This window comes from Bidens hawaiensis, unplaced genomic scaffold, assembly GCF_021521415.1.
Source record: "Bidens hawaiensis isolate Kalapana, Puna unplaced genomic scaffold, B.hawaiensis_p1.1 tig00010467_1, whole genome shotgun sequence".
NCBI lineage: Eukaryota > Viridiplantae > Streptophyta > Magnoliopsida > Asterales > Asteraceae > Bidens > Bidens hawaiensis.
Genome location: NW_027491799.1, coordinates 614572 through 634410, shown reverse-complemented (window position 1 = coordinate 634410; position 19839 = coordinate 614572). Strand labels below are relative to the sequence as shown.

At 38.7% G+C, this 19839-nt stretch overlaps 1 protein-coding gene across 1 annotated transcript; it reads right to left on the bottom strand.

Moving 5' to 3' along the window:
* Positions 1 to 4043: 4043 nt before the first annotated feature.
* Positions 4044 to 4924, bottom strand: LOC143535339 (protein TIFY 10A-like). The gene is made up of 2 exons (XM_077029621.1): positions 4784 to 4924; positions 4044 to 4543 (listed from the first exon to the last, which is right to left on the bottom strand). The coding sequence occupies exons 1-2, from the start codon at positions 4866 to 4868 to the stop codon at positions 4044 to 4046; spliced, it is 585 nt and encodes a 194-aa protein (XP_076885736.1). The 5' UTR covers positions 4869 to 4924.
* Positions 4925 to 19839: the final 14915 nt, after the last annotated feature.

Below are 19839 nucleotides of genomic sequence, written 5' to 3'. Positions count from 1 at the left end.
TTTTATAACCGGTTATAAAACCGGTTTTGGCTCCAAAAAGTATAACCGATACGTAAACCGGTTACGTAAACCGGTCAAACCGGTTTTTAAAAAAACCGGTTTTTAAAAAACCGGTTTTCCGGTTAACCGCCCAAACCGGTTCCGTAACCGGTTTTTTTGAACACCTCTACCTGAGACGCATCCTTCCACACCCGGCTCATCCCTAACATGACCATCCCGGACTCCGCAAACCGGTAAACCGGAGATTGGATCCGGGATATCTTCGAAAACCATTCCGCCTCCTGGTAATTGGGGGCGTGAAGGCTCGGTATCGCTTGGCCATTTTTAAACTTCATGGCTAGGGGGATGGCGCGGGCAGAAATGTAGAAGAATTCCTGCTTCCACGCGCGAAGACTGCGCTCGGTGTCGCAAATCTTCAGACCCTTAATACGGGTCGTCAGGGTGTACCACCCTTGGATGCACCTCCAGGTATAGAAGGTCATCAGGCGGTCCACATGGGGCTCGATGCCCAAAATCCGGCACACCCACTCAAAATGGCGAATCTTGGCGATCGCCATGGGGTGCAGCTCGGTCAAATGGACACCGTGCCTCTCAAGGACACGGTAAACAAATTTTGTCAATGGGAATCTAAGATTCCCATAGACAAAAAATGCAGCATAAACCCCGATCTTGCCACTGGGGGCATCGTACACGGTCTGGTGGGATTCAGGAAACTCAGGCTCGAGATGATCGAGCATGAACTTCCTGACAACATACCGGTACTGATCGCCGGGCAGAGCACACTGGCACTCACCAGCAGTACCCCTGTCGTCAGCTATAGCTTCAGCATCACGAGAGGACATTTTTGCAGAAAGAAGAGTGATTTCGGGAAAATGCTTGCCTGAAAAAGGGGAGTATTTGCCGGAAATCACTAAGAAGAAGAAGAAGAGTGAAAAGTGTGAATTGCAAATAACCCTCTCCCCCTTTATATAGTAATCGCAATTAATGCGGTGAATTTAATGCGGAGGAGAGAGAAATCAAAGGTGCAATGAAACTATGACACGTGGCAAAAAGCAAGCTGGCAACAGCTGTTGAAAGGACGTGTGCCAGTAATTTCGCGGCCACGCGCCCGAAAAATCATGCCCACGCGCCTGAAAAAGCGTCTGGAGTGACCATGTTCTGTCACGTCACCATAACTTCCTGCACGTCCTGACACAGTCAGAAGAAACCGTCGCACGACGTTTCAGAGGTTTGGACTGTTCTTATCTTTTCACCAACTCTTCGAATTTCAAAATTCAAAATTCGAAAATATTAAAAAGCGGGAAAATACCCCTTACCTTGGCAAACAAGTAACCATAAGCCGGGTGCGGGTACAGTGTTAAGGCAAAACCCTTCACATACCTAGCACCCGCAGGGAATTGAAGCCAAGTACCTTGGCAAACAAGTAACCATAAGACGGATGCGGGTACAGTGTAAAGGCAAAACCCTTCACATACCTAGCACCCGCAGGGAACTGAAGCCAAGAAAATCTTGGTGAACAAGTAACCGTAAGACGGATGCGGGTACAGTGTAAAGGCAAAACCCTTCACATGCCTAGCACCCGCAGGGAACTGAAGCCAAGAAAATCTTGGTGAACAAGTAACCGTAAGACGGATGCGGGTACAGTGTAAAGGCAAAACCCTTCACATGCCTAGCACCCGCAGGGAACTGAAGCCAAGTAAACCTTGGTGAACAAGTAACCGTAAGACGGATGCGGGTACAGTGTAAAGGCAAAACCCTTCACATACCTAGCACCCGCAGGGAACTGAAGCCAAGAAAATCTTGGCGAACAAGTAACCGTAAGACGGCCGCGGGTACAGTGTTAAGGCAAAACCCTTCACATACCTAGCACCCGCAGGGAATTGAAGCCAAGTATTCCTCGGCAACCAAGTAACTACAAGACGGGTGCGGGTACAGTGTAAAGGCAAAACCCTCCACATACCTAGCACCCGCAGGGAATTGACGCCAGGAATACCTTGGAAGTAAAGTAACCGTAAGACGAGCGCAGGTACAGTGTCAAGGCAAAACCCTTCACATACCTAGCGCTCCGCTGGGAATTGAAACCAAGAAGGATCTTCTGGGCAATGCTTGCGGAAACGGAAATAACATCCCCGCATAGCGGGAACATCGAGAACTACGTTGTTTGAAGCTCCAGGATGGAATTGGTGGTCTTAACATAATTGATCACTATGTTCAAAACTACCAAAACCTCATGGAAAATCCATACAACTGGGACTCAATGCTCCTGACTTGCAAGGAGGTTACAGACCTACCCGCATCATACCCAAAGACCAAGCAGGAAACTCGGGCATTTCTGCAAGTGACAAGGACTTCCGCGGAAAGAATCCCCATGGAAAACCTTACAAAACCCTTTTCAAAACCCTTTGCTCAAGTCCAAAAGTTCACCTCACTTTATTAAACACGCATGAGAAGAACATTGGACTGGGGGGACTTGAAGAGGTAGGTCCCAGCAGAGCCCAGTTGGTCCCGCAAGACTCACCTTAAACAGGGACGTCTGCGCAGAAACCAACTGGATCCGCAGGACCAACCATGCTCAGAGACGTGACGTCCTTACGCGCAGTACGCAAGCTGTTCCCGCAGGAAATGCCTCCCATGGTGAAGGACTCCGCCTGTTCCCGCAGCCTCGGATACAAGCCATGAGGGAAGGCCACCCGCGCAGCATGGCTACACGCACTAGGTACTTAGCTCTCGATCATTCAGTGTCACCTGAAGGAATGAGCAAAGCCGGGAGCAATCCCGCACAGAGGCGGGAGGGGGAATACTCCCGCCCAAATAAGCCAGTCTGTATACTGAAGGACCTTTTACTGTACCTGACGAGGTATGGGCGAAAGATCTGATCAGAGATACGACAGCTCACTGATACAGTATGGCGAGCAACATGCTCCTGTACTGTATCACTATTAGCCGCTGCCTACTCACCAACTACTGTCATACCACGAGCGTAGCCGGCAGTTGGTGGAAAGGGAATAGTATACAGCAGGCCTGGTCACTATCAGCCGCTGCCTACCCACCAACTACCAGCAGGGCACGTGCGTAGGCTACTGTTGATGAACAGGAACACTGTTGCAGCCGGCCATACCTCCTTGGAAACCTACCTTCGGCTATAAATACCCCAAATGGTATGATCATCTCAACATATCTTATCACATTATCATCATAATATACCTGATATCTGCTCTAGCAATCTCTTAATATACTTTTATATTTAAAGAGCAATCTAGTCTGATTCTCACGCCGGAGGGTGGTCACAAGGAGGAACCCCCCCCCCTTCTCAGTGACGAGCTCACGGTGTCTGTTTTGCAGGTTATCAGAAGAACCATCTTCCAAGGGTCTAACCCCTCGCGGGAAACATCTCTCCAACCCCCAGGTTATCAGTAATCTGACCGGGGTCCGGTTAGTGTTTCTTCAGATATCAAAAGCCTTCTTTGTCAATCATTGTTATTTCTGTAGCATCCAATTTAATAAAATATTTAATCATCAATAAAAATATTAAGACAATAAAAGAAAAAGAAAATCACTATCAATTATATCAATTAACAAGAACAACCTGAAATACTCATCAATCACATTCCGATCTTAATATTTAGATCTAAAAAAATGATGAGCATTCCAGATTAAAAAAAATCAATCAATCATGCCCAGTAAAATCCCACCGACAGCAAAGCTATAAGTAGGGTCTGGGGAGGGTGGGATGTAGGCACACCGTACCTCTATCCAAAGGAATAAAGAGGTGGCTTCCAGAGAGACCCTCGGCTCTAAGTACATGTGTATGAAGCAAAATAAAGATTAACTGATTATTAAAAAAATAATAATAATAATAATAACTATATTACATGAAACTGAAGATTAACTGATTTTCCTTGGCTAAATATAACTTAAATTTATACATGTGTATTATTAAAAATAATAATAATAATAATAATAATAATAATAATAATAATAACTATATTACATGAAACTAAAGATTAACTGATTTTCCTTGGCTAAATATAACTTAAATTTGACTATAAGTTGAGATCAAACTTATGACTCAAAGGTGCAGCAGCCACTAATGGATTATGTAACTGATACGGTGCTCTTTCAGCTGCTCTATCCTTTCTCTTTGCCAAAAACCCGTGAAGTGATGCCCGTCTCGCAATTGGTAAATCCGATTCATTCTCTTTTGATTCGAATGCGTCACGAGGAGAAGCTGAAGGTGAAGCCGATTGAATTCGATTCTGAATTTTATTACGGGAAGCCGCTAACACCATACCTCTCACTTTATCAGCCGATACACAATCAAACACCAATACTTGGGAGCCATAGAAAATTGTCATTTGCCCGGATGTGGAATCCGTTGTTGCAACTGGTTCACTGGAGCCCACTGAGTTACAGAAGGAATCTAAGCTAACATATTGAGGAAGATTATTAGCTGATGATGTCTGGACCATACTTTCCATGCTGCTTAACAAATCAACAGTCGTCGTGTTCTTCTCTGTCACCGGAGAAGATATTTCAGGTTTTCCTGAAACAAAATCATATTAGACTTTATAGTCAATACATGTAATTTTTAAATGACTTAGTTTTATTATAAAACAAATATTAGCGGTACAGCTTGTAGCTGACTTGCCTTCAAAATATTATTTCAATGTACATACTAAATACCATCCTTTTGTCTTTCAAAAAAAAATTATATATACATCAAAGCCAGTCGAAATCATGCAAAAACCTAATTAAACTGTGAGTGAAAAATCATGATCTATACCTTTGACATTGAACTTTTCGTTGATTCGAAGATCTCTTGGACTGCGTTTCTCTTTCATAAACGAACTCAGGCGGTTGCAAGCCATCGCGAAACTAGACTTTTCGTTGCCGGTGGCGGTGGCATGAAAACACTTTTTAGCCATAGACAAGCAATTTTAAAGTTAGCCGGTGATAGTGGAGAATGGAGATGAAAGAATGATATGAGATGAAATTTTGGGTTTTGAAGATTTATTATATATAAGATGCTGCTATGTGATTAAAAATTTGTGTGACGTGGACAGCATCTTTTTGTACAGAAAAACTCACGTGTTAAATCGTGTTCAAAAGAATATAATAAAATGCTCGTAACGGTTTATGGTGGGGAAATAAGGAGGGAATAAAACATGAATTTTAAGAGTAAAAACTTTTTCTTTTTTTTTCTTTTAAAAATATCTACGGGAATGCAAAAGAAGTCAAGCGGGGAACAACGGCTCACATTCGCGGCTTTGGGACGGGGAGGTGAGAGGGGGCGCGAGTATCTGTTGCCAAACAAGCTGATCAGTGATCACCACTACCATTATTTTCTTCATCAATACTTGTATGTTATTTTTTTTATTATTATGTACAAGAATGTTATGAGGTTAACATGGTTAAAGACAACACCATTGGTTTAAGGGAGGATCAATTATTGAAAGTGACGTGACGTTAATTTGGAAGATAAGGGTGAGTGAAATGAGGGAAGTGTAGAACGACACCTTCCGCCTTATTGTTTGTATTGTTTGAACGGAGGGTTACATGCAGAAGTTATTTTTTTACGATAATTGGAAAAGTTGTTCATTATTCAATTTTTAAAATACAATAATCGGTTAAAATTCAATGTTTATTTATCACTTAAAATTACTAAAAAGCATTAAGAAAATTAGTTTATTCATAGGTTATGTGTATCGTGTATATATATTTGCAAAGCATATAGCCCACACATGTATAAAAAACATTTAAAAGTGAAAAGAAAAGCATATAAACAAATTATCTTTATGTGGTTTCTATGAATATAACATAGACATTTGTATGTAAAAGTTAAAAGTTAAAATAATAATAATAATAATAATAATAATAATAATAATAACTACTAGAAAATTAAATTATTTAGGTTTTTTCCCTCACAATAATGGTTTTCTGTGATAAACATATCTTCGTGGTTATGCTAGAAAAAAAAACAATTACTTAGGTAAGAGATGGACTTTCTTGGTATTTTGAGGTCATATCTAGTATTTGAAGTTTGTCTTGATTTGGTGTTAGAGAGTCATGTTCTTCATTGTTGGTTTTGTAAGTTTTTCGTATGATAATAACTTTAACTAGTACGTCATTTCGCATATAGATTCTTGTTTGTATTGTTATTATGATATAAATCAGTGCGTATACATTATTTATGTTACATATATATGGGGAAGGTTCATCTGCATTTTAGTCTTAACATGAGAACATAGGAAATAATACCAATTTATAAAAAAATGAGAACGTAAGAAACAATACCAACTATAATACCAATCTACATAAACAATTATTGTAATAACAAAGAAAAAAACCTAAAAATTACAACAAAAGAATCAAAATCAATAACAAAATAATAACAGCAAATACCAATATCAGCCAAAGAAAAAATCTAATAATAACAACAAAATATAAATAAGCAAATACGAACAAAAAACAACAGAAAACACTTATAAAAATAAACCTAATAATAACAGCAAATTGGTTCTCACTGTTTTCTTGTTAAGAATAAAATGTATTTGATCATGTATATATATATATATATATATATATAGGGGATGGATCTTGCGAGAAGTCAAGTTACAGCGAGAAGTGCGAGAAATCAATCTGAATCATTGATTATGTGTAATCAATGGATTAGAAAAGTTGTGGCAAACTTGTAATTATGAATATATTAATCTACCAAAATTTTAATAAAGAAGGGTAGTTTGGTATTTGTTTTTAGACTTTTCAAATTGAAACTTAAGTCATTAATAGCATTTATTGTTATCATCACTAAGTAATTGTTTAATTGTTATTTTTGAATTGATGTTATTAATCAAACTAATGTTAAACAAATATAATTTTAATCAAATACTGTAATATCTTCAATCATATTTCTTTAAATGCGTTAAATATTATATATTGCCTACACAAATTTATGTATTATTTACACATGCATAGTCATGTATTGCGTAGGTAGAATCACGAATGCGTATGTGAAAATTTTACAATTGTAGGCTATTAACATGATTTGTTATTTATATATGTAGGTTAATGTGAAAAATAAAAAAAATAATTTATTTTGTACTATGTAGGGTTTATATATGTACCAATGTACCATTTAAGTGGTATCACGAATGTGTATGTGAAAATTTTACAAGTATAAGTTATTATCCTTATCCGTTATTTATTATATATAGTTTAATGTAATAAAAAAGTTTATTTTGTACTGTGTAGGTTAATTTATGTATTGTGTAGGTTCGTATATGTACTGTGTATATGGTATTTGTGTATATGTAATTTTTATCGTGTAAGTTTATTTATGTACTGTGTAGGTTCGTATATGCACTGTGTATATGGTATTTCGAATTGTGTATGTGTAATTTTTATCGTCTGTAGGTTCATTTATGTACTGTGTAGGTTCACGTATTATTGTGTAGGTTCATGTATGTACTGTGTAGCTGGTATATTTACCAATGGTGTATGTGTAATTTTTATTGTGTGTTGGTTCATTTAGTACAGTGTAGGTTCGTATGTGTACTATGTAGGTGATATTTCGAATTATGTATTTGTAATTTTATTCATGTGTATGTTCATTAAGAACTATTATCTGGATAAAGGTATGAAATTCAAATTACGAGAATGAAAAAATAATATTGGTAAATCAAACAATAATGAATTTGATAAATAAAAGAAAACAAAAATGAATTTGATATATATATATATATATATGTTACGGCACGGATTTTCGGTATCCTCAGCAAACATTATTCAGAACGAATTTAGGATGCGGTATCCTCTAAGGTAACAGGTATCCTAATTATGTTATATAATAAACGTATAGTCTGCTACTTTCCTTGTTTACCAGGTCAAAGGTAGTTGCCATGATCTCCTGAGAACTCGCACTTGCTGGTATTAGAGCGTGGCCAATAAAGAAACGTGCTGATTAGAGGAATTAACGGCTAATTGGACTGATTCCTTAGTTTCCTTAAATATAGGACTTCTAGTTAGTTTTATTTTTATATAAATAGAGCTCAAAACGGATCATAAAACACACACTCTAGCACTCGAGAACTTACTAGTACTCGCATTCTTTGTAATCACGATCAAGTTTGAGCTCCACAATTGTAATCACATTTATTATTAATAAACCGGTGGTGATAGTTTTCACCGTCTGGGGTTTTTTGCTTGTTATTCTAAGGATAATGGGTTTTTTCCTCGCAACAAATCCTTGAGTTCAAGTACTTTTACGTTAATTTCATACAAGCACCTAGTCCTGATTACTAATTTGGTACGAAATTACCATTGTCAATTTTTGACCAAAACAATTTGGCGCCCACCGTGGGGCTAACGGTGCTTTAATCCATTAAATCCGTTTATTTCATTCACCTTCATTCTCTTTACAATGGCCTCACAACCAAAAACCAGTTCAGCCTTTGCTCCGGTGATCACTACTGCTTCAAATGTCAATCCAGGACCTCCACCACGGTCGAAGAAAAATACTCAGCCTAGAGGAGAACTTCTAACATTCGCGGGATCCTCTACACGGGTAGACCCGGTTATTTCTAACAATGATATTTTTGCTTTGATGAAACAGGTCAAAACGCACATGGAGCAGCAAGAGAAGACCAACTCAAGGCTATTCAAGGAGATTGAAGGAATCAAAAAGAAACCAGGCAGGAGGCCACTCCAATCATGCCCAGGGTCCTTGATTTTGATTCTCCAGGATCATTTATCCTTCAGAATCCCGGATCCTTGGGGACACAATCAGCAAGGATTCCATCGCAGCAGCAATCAAGATACTGGGGAACTTTTCCTTCAGTATTCTCGGAGTTACCCGGATCAACGAGGCTAGGGTCCATCAACATGCAGCCTCGCTCAACCGTGCCAGCTGGCATTTTCTCATCAGGATCCCCTATGGTGTCCTCGGAAGTGCATGTTGGAGATGACATCCCTATGCAGGCACCGCCTTATCCTGGGGATACCATCAATAAAGGAATTAACCACCCAAGCTCAGGATACCAAAGACCTAACCAAGATCCTGGTAACAGTTTACTTAATTCTAATTTATACACTAACCGTGGATCTGTGCAGGACAAGGGGATATCCCCCGATATAGCCAGGGAATTACGGAAGATGAAAGATATGATTTCCAGTATCCCCAGGATAATTCGTCCCATAGCTGAAGTTCCAGCGGGCAGCCACAAACTTTCCAGGTTCACTTGGCTCATATGCGACACGGAGATCCCCAGGAAATTCCAGATGCCCAACATGAAACTTTATGACGGCACTACGGATCCTGAAGAACATGTAGCTTAATACAGAGAAAGGATGGAGGTCAACCCTATCCCCGCAGAAATCAAAGAAGCCTGTCTATGTAAAGGGTTTGGTTCAACACTAACAGGGCCGGCCCTCAAGTGGTTATTAAGTATTCCTTCCAATACTATCACTTCCTTTGCTCATTTAATTAACTTGTTTAATAATCAATTCTCTTGTAGTAGATATTTTGAGAAAACGACAGGTGATTTATATAGAATTGTTCAGCATAACAATGAATCCCTAAGGGATTACATAATCAGATTTAGCAGGGAAGCTTTGGAAATCCCCAACCTTGATATGGCAGCTGCTGTTAAAGCCTTCAAAATGGGACTTAGGAAGGATTCTCCTTTCTACGATGACCTCGTCATGACTCCATGCAGTAATCTAGATGAAGTCAAAAACAGGGCGTTGAGATACATTCGGCTGGAAGATGATAAGAAGGCTCATGGAGGTTTGGTTATCCCAAAGTACGAGTCTACCAACAGGAAATCAGACTCTCCCCAAAAGTTCTTTAGGCCAAAGCCTTATTCCAAGCAGGATAATCCCAAGATCAATGCTGTGGAAAAAGACGAAGAATATCCTAAAATATTCGAATATTGCTTTAACCTTGATATTGGTGGTGTAATTTGTGCCATGCAAGATTTAGGTGACAAGCCCAGATGGCCTAAGAAGAATGAGAAGCCCGGATCAAACAAAGACAAATCAAAATGGTGTGCATTCTATGAAGACTTTGGCTATCGGACAGACGAGTGTATAGCACTCCGGAAGGAGATAGGATACCTTCTCAGTAAGGGACACCTAAAGGAACTATTTGGAAAAAATAAGAGTCAGGATCCTGTCAAGATACCTGAAAGGGCATCTTCTCCACCACCCGGAGCTAAGGTGGTATCCTTTATCTTTGGAGGATCTGACATCTACGGGACCTCGTATTCAGCAGCCAAGAAACATTCCAGAGAAACGAAGATGGACAACGGAGAAAGACCTCTCCGTACTTCCACATTGACAACTCAAAGAATCATATCCTTCGATGAGGAGGATAGATGTGACCTTGTGGATCCCAACCACGACGGTTTGGTAATCACTTTATGTATAGCTAACTGTTTTGTGCGCATGATACTCGTTGATGGAGGAAGTTTTGTAAACATTATCCAGATGGATGCATTGAAGAAAATGGATATCCCAGAAACAGAGATTATCCCGAAATCCTCAATTGTTGTCAGATTCAGTGGCAAAACCAAGAACACCTTGGGAGAAATCAAACTTCCAATATATATTGAGGGAACTAACTCCCTACAAAAGTTTTGCGTTATTGACTCTTTATCTTGTTGTAATGTGATTTAGGCAGGCCCTGGATCCACAGCATGAAGGCAGTACCCTCAACCTACCATCAGTGTGTGAAACTCCCAAGTCCTTGGGGAGTCATCAAAATTAAGAGTGATCAACAAGATGCCAAGGAATGTTATGCTTCATCAATGAAATGGACTACAAATCCTACTCAAGCATAGCAATTACAGCAACAACCAGGGAAGGTCCTGTAAGCAAGAGAGCAGGATGTAAAGAAAATATCTTTGGATCCTCAAGATACTGAAGTCAAAGTATTGTTAGGATCAAGTATTCCTGAGGATATTGAGATGGAATTGATATCCTTTCTAAAGAAAAGAGCTTCTACATTCGCCTGGAAACATGAAGATATGACAGGTATATCTAAATCTATAATCACTCATAAACTTGGTATAGACAAATCTTTAAGGCCAGTACATCAAAAGCGATGGAAGTTTGCTCTTGAGAGAAACGCTATCATACAAGAAGAGGTGCAAAAGCTGCTCAAAACCAAGATGATAAGAGAAGTCCAATATCCTAGATGGTTGGCCAATCTAGTGTTGTCCAGAAGAAAAAATGGGAAATGGAGAGTGTGTGTGGATTTCACCGACCTGAATAAGGCCTGCCCAAAAGATCCATTTCCACTCCCACACATCGACTCAATGGTGGATGCAACCGCTGGCCATGAACTTCTAACCTTCATGGACGCATCCTCAGGATTTCAGCAAATTCAAATTGAACCTTCGGATCAAGAAGACACAGCCTTCATGACTCCTACAGGTATATATTGTTATACTACAATGCCTTTTGGACTTAAAAATGCAGGTGCAACATACCAAAGGCTCGTCAACATGATGTTCAAAGACCAACTGGGGGACACGATGGAAGTCTACATAGATGACATGGTGGTGAAATCAAAAAAGGCTGAGGATTATCTCAAAGACGTGGCAACAGCATTTGATATCCTGGACGAATACAACATGAAGTTGAATCCAACCAAGTGTCACTTTGGAGTCAAAGCAGGAAAATTCCTAGGATACATGGTCACCAAGAGAGGAATAGAAGCAAGCCCAGAACAGATCAAGGCTATCCTGGATATCAAATCACCAAGAAATGTCAAAGATGTCCAAAGGTTGACTGGAAGAATAGCTGCTCTCAACAGATTCATCTCAAGATCTTCAGAGAAGTGTAAAGACTTCTATGATATCCTGAGGAAGAATCAAAAGTTTGAATGGGGAGAAAAGCAAGAAAGGGCATTGGTATCTCTGAAGGAATACTTATCCTCAGCACCACTTCTAATGAAGCCAGTTGATGGTGAGCCTCTATCCCTAAACTTAGCCGTTTCTGGGAGTCCAATCAGTGCCGTCTTGGTCAAGGATCATGAAGGTCAATAACATCCAATATATTATGTAAGTAAAAGTCTACTAGATGCTGAATCCAGGTATTCTTATCTTGAAAAGTTAATTTTAGCAATTATAATGGCTTCCACTAAACTAAGGCATTACTTTGAAACTCATGCTATACATGTAAAGACTAACTATCCTATTAAAGCTGTTTTGAGAAAACCAGAAATGTCAGGTAGGATGGAAAAATGGGCTGTGAAACTTAGTGCATACGATATCTTGTTGAGTCAAGAACAGCCATCAAATCTCAGGCACTTGCCTGTGGCTGATTTTAGCCAGGATATACTTGAAGAAGTTGAAAAGGAAGTTCAACAATTGAACGTCAAGGAAAGTTGGACTTTGCATACCGATGGTGCCTCCAACATAAGAGGAACAGGTCTAGGTATCCTGCTAAAATCACCACAGGGGGACATAATACCTCTATCTATATCTTGTAAATTTCAGGCTACTAATAATGAGGCTGAATATGAGGCCTTAATAGCTGGTTTGCAATTAGCTAAGGATATGAAGGTCAGGTATCTTCAAGTTTACGTTGATTCTTTGTTATTAGCCAACCATTTCAATGGCTCTTATGCAGCGAATGCAGAAAACTTAGCGAAATATTTAGAAATAGTTAAGCAATTAGCTATATGTTTCGAAACATTTGAAATAGTGTAGGTACTAAAGGAAGAGAACACTGAAGCAGATGCCTTAGCAAACTTGGCATCAGCTCTCAAGATACCAGGAAATGTCAAGATACCTATCGTGCATATCTTGACTCTAGCAACAAAGGAGAACCTCGAAATCTTAGAAACTTCAAATTCTAAGGATAATCCAGCATCTTGGACCAATCCCATAATACGGTATCTTCAAGATAACGAGATCCCAGAAGGAGAAAATCCCAGAGCAATCCGAATGAAGGTAACCCAGTATATTATCCTAAATAATGTATTATATAGAAAATCACTTGCAGGTCCATACTTGAGATGCTTGGAATATAAGAAGCACAAGAAGTTCTCAAAGACATACATGAAGGCGATTGTGGAAACCACACTGGGGGCAGCGCCTTAGCATCCAAGATACTAAGGACATGCTACTTCTGGCCAACAATGAAGAGAGACGCAATGGGTTTCTCCAAGAAGTGTGATGCATGCCAAAGACACAGCAACATATTACATCAACCAGCTGAACCATTATATCCTATCATCTCCCATGGCCATTTATGAAATGGGGAATGGATATTGTGGGAAAGCTGCCCAAGGCTCCTGATGGAAAAGTCTTTATGCTGGCCATGACAGATTACTTCTCTAAGTGAATCGAAGCAGAGGCATTCGTTCAAATTAAAGAAAAGGATGTGATCTCATTCATCAAACGCAATATCCTGACAAGATTTGGTATCCCGGCGGAGATTGTTTGTGATAATGGCTCACAGTTCATTGGTAGTAGAATAACCAACTTTGTGAAAGTTGGGGAATCAAGATGGTGACTTCAACTCCAGTACATCCTCAAGCTAACGGTCAAGCAGAATCCAGTAACAAGATCATCATCAACAATCTGAAGAAGAAATTGGGATCCAAGAAAGGAAAATGGGCAGATGAACTATCATTTGTTCTTTGGGCTGATAGAACCACTTCGAAAAAATGCAACGGGACAAACATCTTTCTTCTTGGTGTTTGGGGCCGAAGCTGTTATCCCTATGGAGATGGTGATCCCCACAGCAAGAACCAGCATCCAGGATACTGAGTCCAACAAACAAAATCTCACCGGAGACCTGGATACCACCGATGAACTCAGGGATCTCGCCAGGATCAGAATGGCAGCATACCAACAAAGAATAGCCAAGTCCTACAACAAAAATATCAAGGTTCGAAGATTCCAAATAGGTGACTTGGTGCTAAGAAAAGCATTTCAGAATACCACTAACCCAGCAGATGGAAAACTACCTCCGAAGTAGGAAGGTCCTTACTTGATAGATTCGGAGGCAGGAAAAGGGGCCTACAGGTTAATCACTATGGAGGTGTTCCTATACCAAGAGCTTGGAATGCTATCCACCTCAAGGCGTATTTTTGTTAATATACTTAACTGGTATGTTTGTATCCTCTAGATGAAGGTAGTTTCCTTATATATTCTTACATTTTTTAACTTTATTATCCCTAAATCAAGTTTACTGACTTAAGCATCAGAGGGGTGTTAGCCCACCCCTCATCAAGAGCTTAGTGTTTTGCAGGTATCCTAAGGATACGTTATCTCGACAACAGTCAGAGGCTGATCACCTCCCACACGAATATGATATCCCTGATATCCCCTAAGGTTTAAAGGTCTTGACCTTTCCAACGAACGCCAGCGGCGCACGAATATGATATCCCGGATATCTCAAAAGGTTTAAAGGGCTTCACCTTTCTAACGACGCCTGGAGCGCACGATGATTCGGGTATAGTTCGAGACAGGCTGACCAGACCAGCTGACAATCCGTCTGTTGTTGGCTATATACCGAATCCTAAAGATAAGTGGCAGACGTGTCACACAAATGGTTTAAAACATTTCCATGTTATCTAAGGTTTATAACACATTCGTGTTATCTAAAGTCTTGGCATAATCATGCCCATACGTTTGGCACCTTCCCTAGTTTTATCTCAAGTTTAGACATTTTCATGTCTCTAAAGTAAAGGCCTAGTCGCCAGTAAAAAGGCTTTATCGCCAGTTAATGGGTTATCGCTAGAATTATTTAACTTTGTTTCGACAGATCGCTAATTCTAAAAAGGTTACTAAGTTGTTTTTAACTTAGAAAAATCCCAGGAGCTTGATACTTAGAAAAATCAACGGCTGGGGACATCACATGTAAGCCCTTTAGATTTATGAATGATTTCCATGAAGGTACTCTTTACACTTGGTTTTAACACTCGATTTATACTTCAAGGTATAATCTTTTGATTTAATTGTGATAATTCACGCAAACAGAAGGATATGCTATCCTGAAGTTATTTCATACCAATTCCTAATAAGTCTTTTAATTTATGTTTTCTAAAAACATAAGGGTATTTTATCTTCAGGATATATGGTCCCCAGGACATTTCAATACAAGATCATAACAAATACCTTTTCTGAAATTATAATTCTCAAGATGTTCGAGAAGCATGTTTTTAGGATACGTTATCCTCGAAGTAACTTATTTCAGAAAACTAAAACGACATTCCAACTAAAATTTACAAGTTACTAAACACAATACTTAAAGCCAAAAGATTATATTATTACTAACCATAAGTGCAGGAAAGTAAAAGGTAACACCCGGGTTTCGTCTTGAAAAGCCAAGATCCCTCCGCCCGAATATCGCCATATGTTCAAAAGTCAAGATAACATGGGCTTCGTCTTGGAAAGTCAAGATCCCTCCACCCATGTATCCTAATATCCTAATCATACTATTGTTCAAGACAGAAAAAAGTAAATTGTTCAATAGACCATTACAACCCAACATCACAAACCATAAACACATAAAAATTGGGCTCAAGCTTTTTCTTTACCGCCATCACTGCTCGATTGCACCTCATCACCAACAGGCCTCACCGCTCCCTTGATCGCCACGTCCACTGCCTCTTCAGCAACCTTCTCCGCTCCGCTCGGACCAGCCTCCTCTACCGCTTCCCCATTCAGCTCAGCCAGTATCTTCTCCCAACCAACTACATCCCAGAAGGGAGTATCCAGACCAACATCCTTCGCCTCTTTAGCCATATTGATCCGGGATTGAAATACGGAAACAACAGCAGACTTTTTAGCCCTCTCCATAGCTTCATAAACCTTCACCAAGCACTCAGCCTCTTGATGGACCAACTCCTTCTTGGCCAATAACAGCTCCAGTTTCGCGTCTTCCAGCTCTTTGGTCTTCTTATCAGGAAGATTGGTCTTTGTGACTCCTATCTTCATCAGTTCGGAGATGCGAGTGTTGGCTTCATGGAGTTCGAGGCTCATAGTGGCGAACCGAGAGGAAAGATACTCGAGGCCCTGCAAGGATAGAGAATCCTCAAGATAATTTATCCTCAAAAATCAGGAGATCATAACAAAAGAAATACTTGCTGAGCCTTATTCACGGCATCATGGAAGTCAACATCGTGCACAGGAATGGACTCACTGATCTCTTGACCCTTCCTCTTTAGAGCCCTTGGCGCGGCTGCCTTCAGGTCGGGGAATGGAGCTGGGGGCATGTTTCTTCTTGACGGTACTACGGGTGGATACCATGCTGTCAATATCTTTAAGAGCAAAAACAGAAGCAGAATTGCCTACAAATACACAGGTTAGTATATCTGATCCTTAAAATTTCTAATAAAATCTCGAATATTTCTTACCAGACATAACGGAGCTCACGGACGGAGACGAATCTTGGAAGCTTAACTGGAAATGAAACGTTCTCTCTTCCTAACAAAGAAAAATTGTCTCTTCCACTGATCATTATTCTGGGTATTTCTCAAAACCAATAGGGATTGACCAGATTTGATTTTGATAAGATATCTCGAAGACCCATGGCTGCGAAGATCGTATACAGCAGCAAGCTCTGAGAGGGTAAAATCGAGAGCATGGTTGGCGATTAGTCTCTCCAAGACGAGCAAAGTCCTCCAAACCATGGGCATGGTTTGGGCATAACTAAGACCCGTTCTAGAGAAGAACTTTGTTATAAAGGTAGGGAATGGATACGAAAAGCCGATTTTAAACGGTAGAAAAGGAAAACAGATCCAAGTTTTCGAGACATGGTCATAAGAAAGAGCGGTGTCGAAGGGTCTAAAAACTGTTCGAGGAGGGAAGCATCCTCGAGACCGCAGATTAGTGATGTCGGCATCACCAAAAAAGCATATCTCACTCGCTGGACTAGCAAGGAGATACTGTGATACAAAGTCCTCAATACCAGAAGGGCGAAGTTTCGGACTCATGATTTAAGAAGAGAGAATAGAGAAAAGTTACCTGAACAATGGAAGAAGATGAGATAAACATTATTTATCTGGGTAATTATATGGACGGCCTAGGGTTTGGCAAGTCATGAAAGCGGCGGACGCGTGCATTAAAGATCCACCACACAAAATTTAAAATTCAAATTTCAAAAATTTTACAGCTGTAAACCATATCTACAACTGTCAAATTTAGGGACAATTATTAGGGCACGGATTTTCGGTATCCTCAGCAAACATTATTCAGAACGAATTTAGGATGCGGTATCCTCTAAGGTAACAGGTATCCAAATTATGTTATATAACTAACGCATAGTCTGCTACTTTCCTTGTTTACCAGGTTAAAGGTAGTTGCCATGATCTCCCGAGAACTCGCACTTGCTGTTATTAGAGCGTGGCCAATAAAGAAACGTGCTGATTAGAGGAATTAACGGCTAATTGGACTGATTCCTTAGTTTCCTTAAATATAAAACTTCTAGTTAGTTTTATTTTTATATAAATAGAGCTCAAAACGGATCATAAAACACACACTCTAGCACTCGAGAACTTACTAGTACTCGCATTCTTTGTAATCACGATCAAGTTTGAGTTCCACAATTGTAATCACCTTTATTATTAATAAACCAGTGGTGATAGTTTTCACCGCCCGGGGTTTTTTGCTTGTTATCCTAAGGATAATGGGTTTTTTCCTCGCAACAAATCCTTGTGTTCAAGTACTTTTACGTTTATTTCATACAAGCACCTAGTCCCGATTACTAATTTGGTTACGAAATTACCATTGTCAATTTTTGACCAAAACAATATATATATATATATATATATATATATATATATATATATATATATATATATATATATATATATGCTACTCGTTTTTATGCTACTCGTTTAATAAACACGATTTTAACAACGAAAGCTTTTACAAAGGTAGTGTAGATACCTATAGAGAATGTGAATAAGTTCTTTTGAGTTTTGGACTTGCTTATAAAAATCTTTGCTTTATTTATGCTTTACAGAATATCACTGTAGAAATTTGTGTGTTAAGAAACTTATTCTGGTTTAGGTGTGAGTTAACTAGCCTAACGATGCACGAATCACTAATAAAGGCTTTGAGCATCTCATAATTTGATAGTATGAAAATAGTAGTCTCTACGTGTTTAATTAGAAAGACAAAAAAAAAATCTTTTGTATTTTAATTAAATTTTTTACTTTTATCCTACATAGTTGTCAAAAAGTAATATTCTAGAAAGCATAAATATTAAAGAGGTCTAATCCTGTGGGAAGATGCTTAAACAATTTTGGGCATGAGGAAAATATTTGTTCTCATTTTCAACACAATAAAATAATTTGAGGGTTATTCCTTTAATAAAAGATTCTTTTAGCCAAGATTTGTCTCTCATCTATTTTTATAAAATCTCTTTTTTACAAATCGATCTTGATTTATAAAATGTCTATTTGTGTTCAATTAGTTTTCAAAAAACTAAACTATTTAAAGGCTCTTTTAGTTGTTTTTAATCTAATAGACATATTTGGTTTTGCATTTATCGACTTAGTTTTCACTACTCTCAAGAGTTACGTTATTAAACTTTTGTTCTTTCAAATTAAAAGATATGAATTTTGTACTTGTCTCTCGATAACCTTTCTTATTTTTTATTATCATATATATACTATAGTGATTTTTTTACCTACAGAAAAGTGTGTAAGCGTGATTTTATCTTGCATAATTTTTCTTTATTCAACCAATACCATCTTTGATTCACATAAATGTTGTGGCAATGGATCCAATTGTTTGTCAATGGGCCAACTGTAATCAATGGCAGAGGTACGCTATTGATGTCAAGATCAACATATACTAGTCTTTTTTCACGTTTCATGTAGAGTATTTACCATCAAAATTTCAACGACCCTAATATTTTTCCATGATTAACTCCATTAGTTTTATGAAAAATTATTGCCCGTTAACTAAATGAAAAAAATATATAAAAGTCTTACCAAAAAAAAAAGAAAAAGAAAAATATAGTTTATCATTAAAGGCCAATTTTCTACCAATTCAAGGGGGGTGTTTGGGATTGGTTTATTATACAACTTATGACTTATTAACTTTTAAAAAGGTTAAAAGGTGTTTGGGTATGTAGGTTATTATGAGAGAATACGTTAATAAGTTACAACATTATAACTTATTAACTTATCCCAAAAGTTATAAGGAGGTAAAATAAGGAATCCCAAGCCCCCCCCCCCCCCCCCCCGAATAAAGGCCATCGTTAAAGTTACAACATTATAACTTATTAACTTATCCCAAAAGTTATAAGGAGGTAAAATAAGGAATCCCAAGCCCCCCCCCCCCCCCTCCGAATAAAGGCCATCGTTACCAACTTAAAAAGCTATTTTTTTCCTTACCCCAATCATCCATAATATATTGCCCAGCTCCCTTAATGGCTCAGTTGTTAACCAAATTATCTTAATAAAAACCGACAACCTGACTCACAATGATGAATTGAATGAGGCAACGAGTGGCATTTGGTCCTAGTACGTTTTGGTCCGAGCTAGCAAAGGAAACATAGAAGGAATCAAACTAAACACCGATTAAAGCTTGAAACATGAATGTTAGTTTCTTATTTCTAATTGTTCTTTAAACTCGAAGCTTGAAATTAGACTTGTATATGTGATTGTAGACTTAATTAAAGTTGAAATTAGATGTGTTTATACAAGTCAAGGTTAGCTACTTTCTTATTTCAGATTACTTGGTATTCTTATTATGTGTTTTTCCATAATATTACCCTTTTATTATGTGACCCGATCCGACCCAACAATTTTAGCAATAAGGTGTTATAAATTTGAGCATCCAAGTAAACAGACACTTTAGGAAATTATTT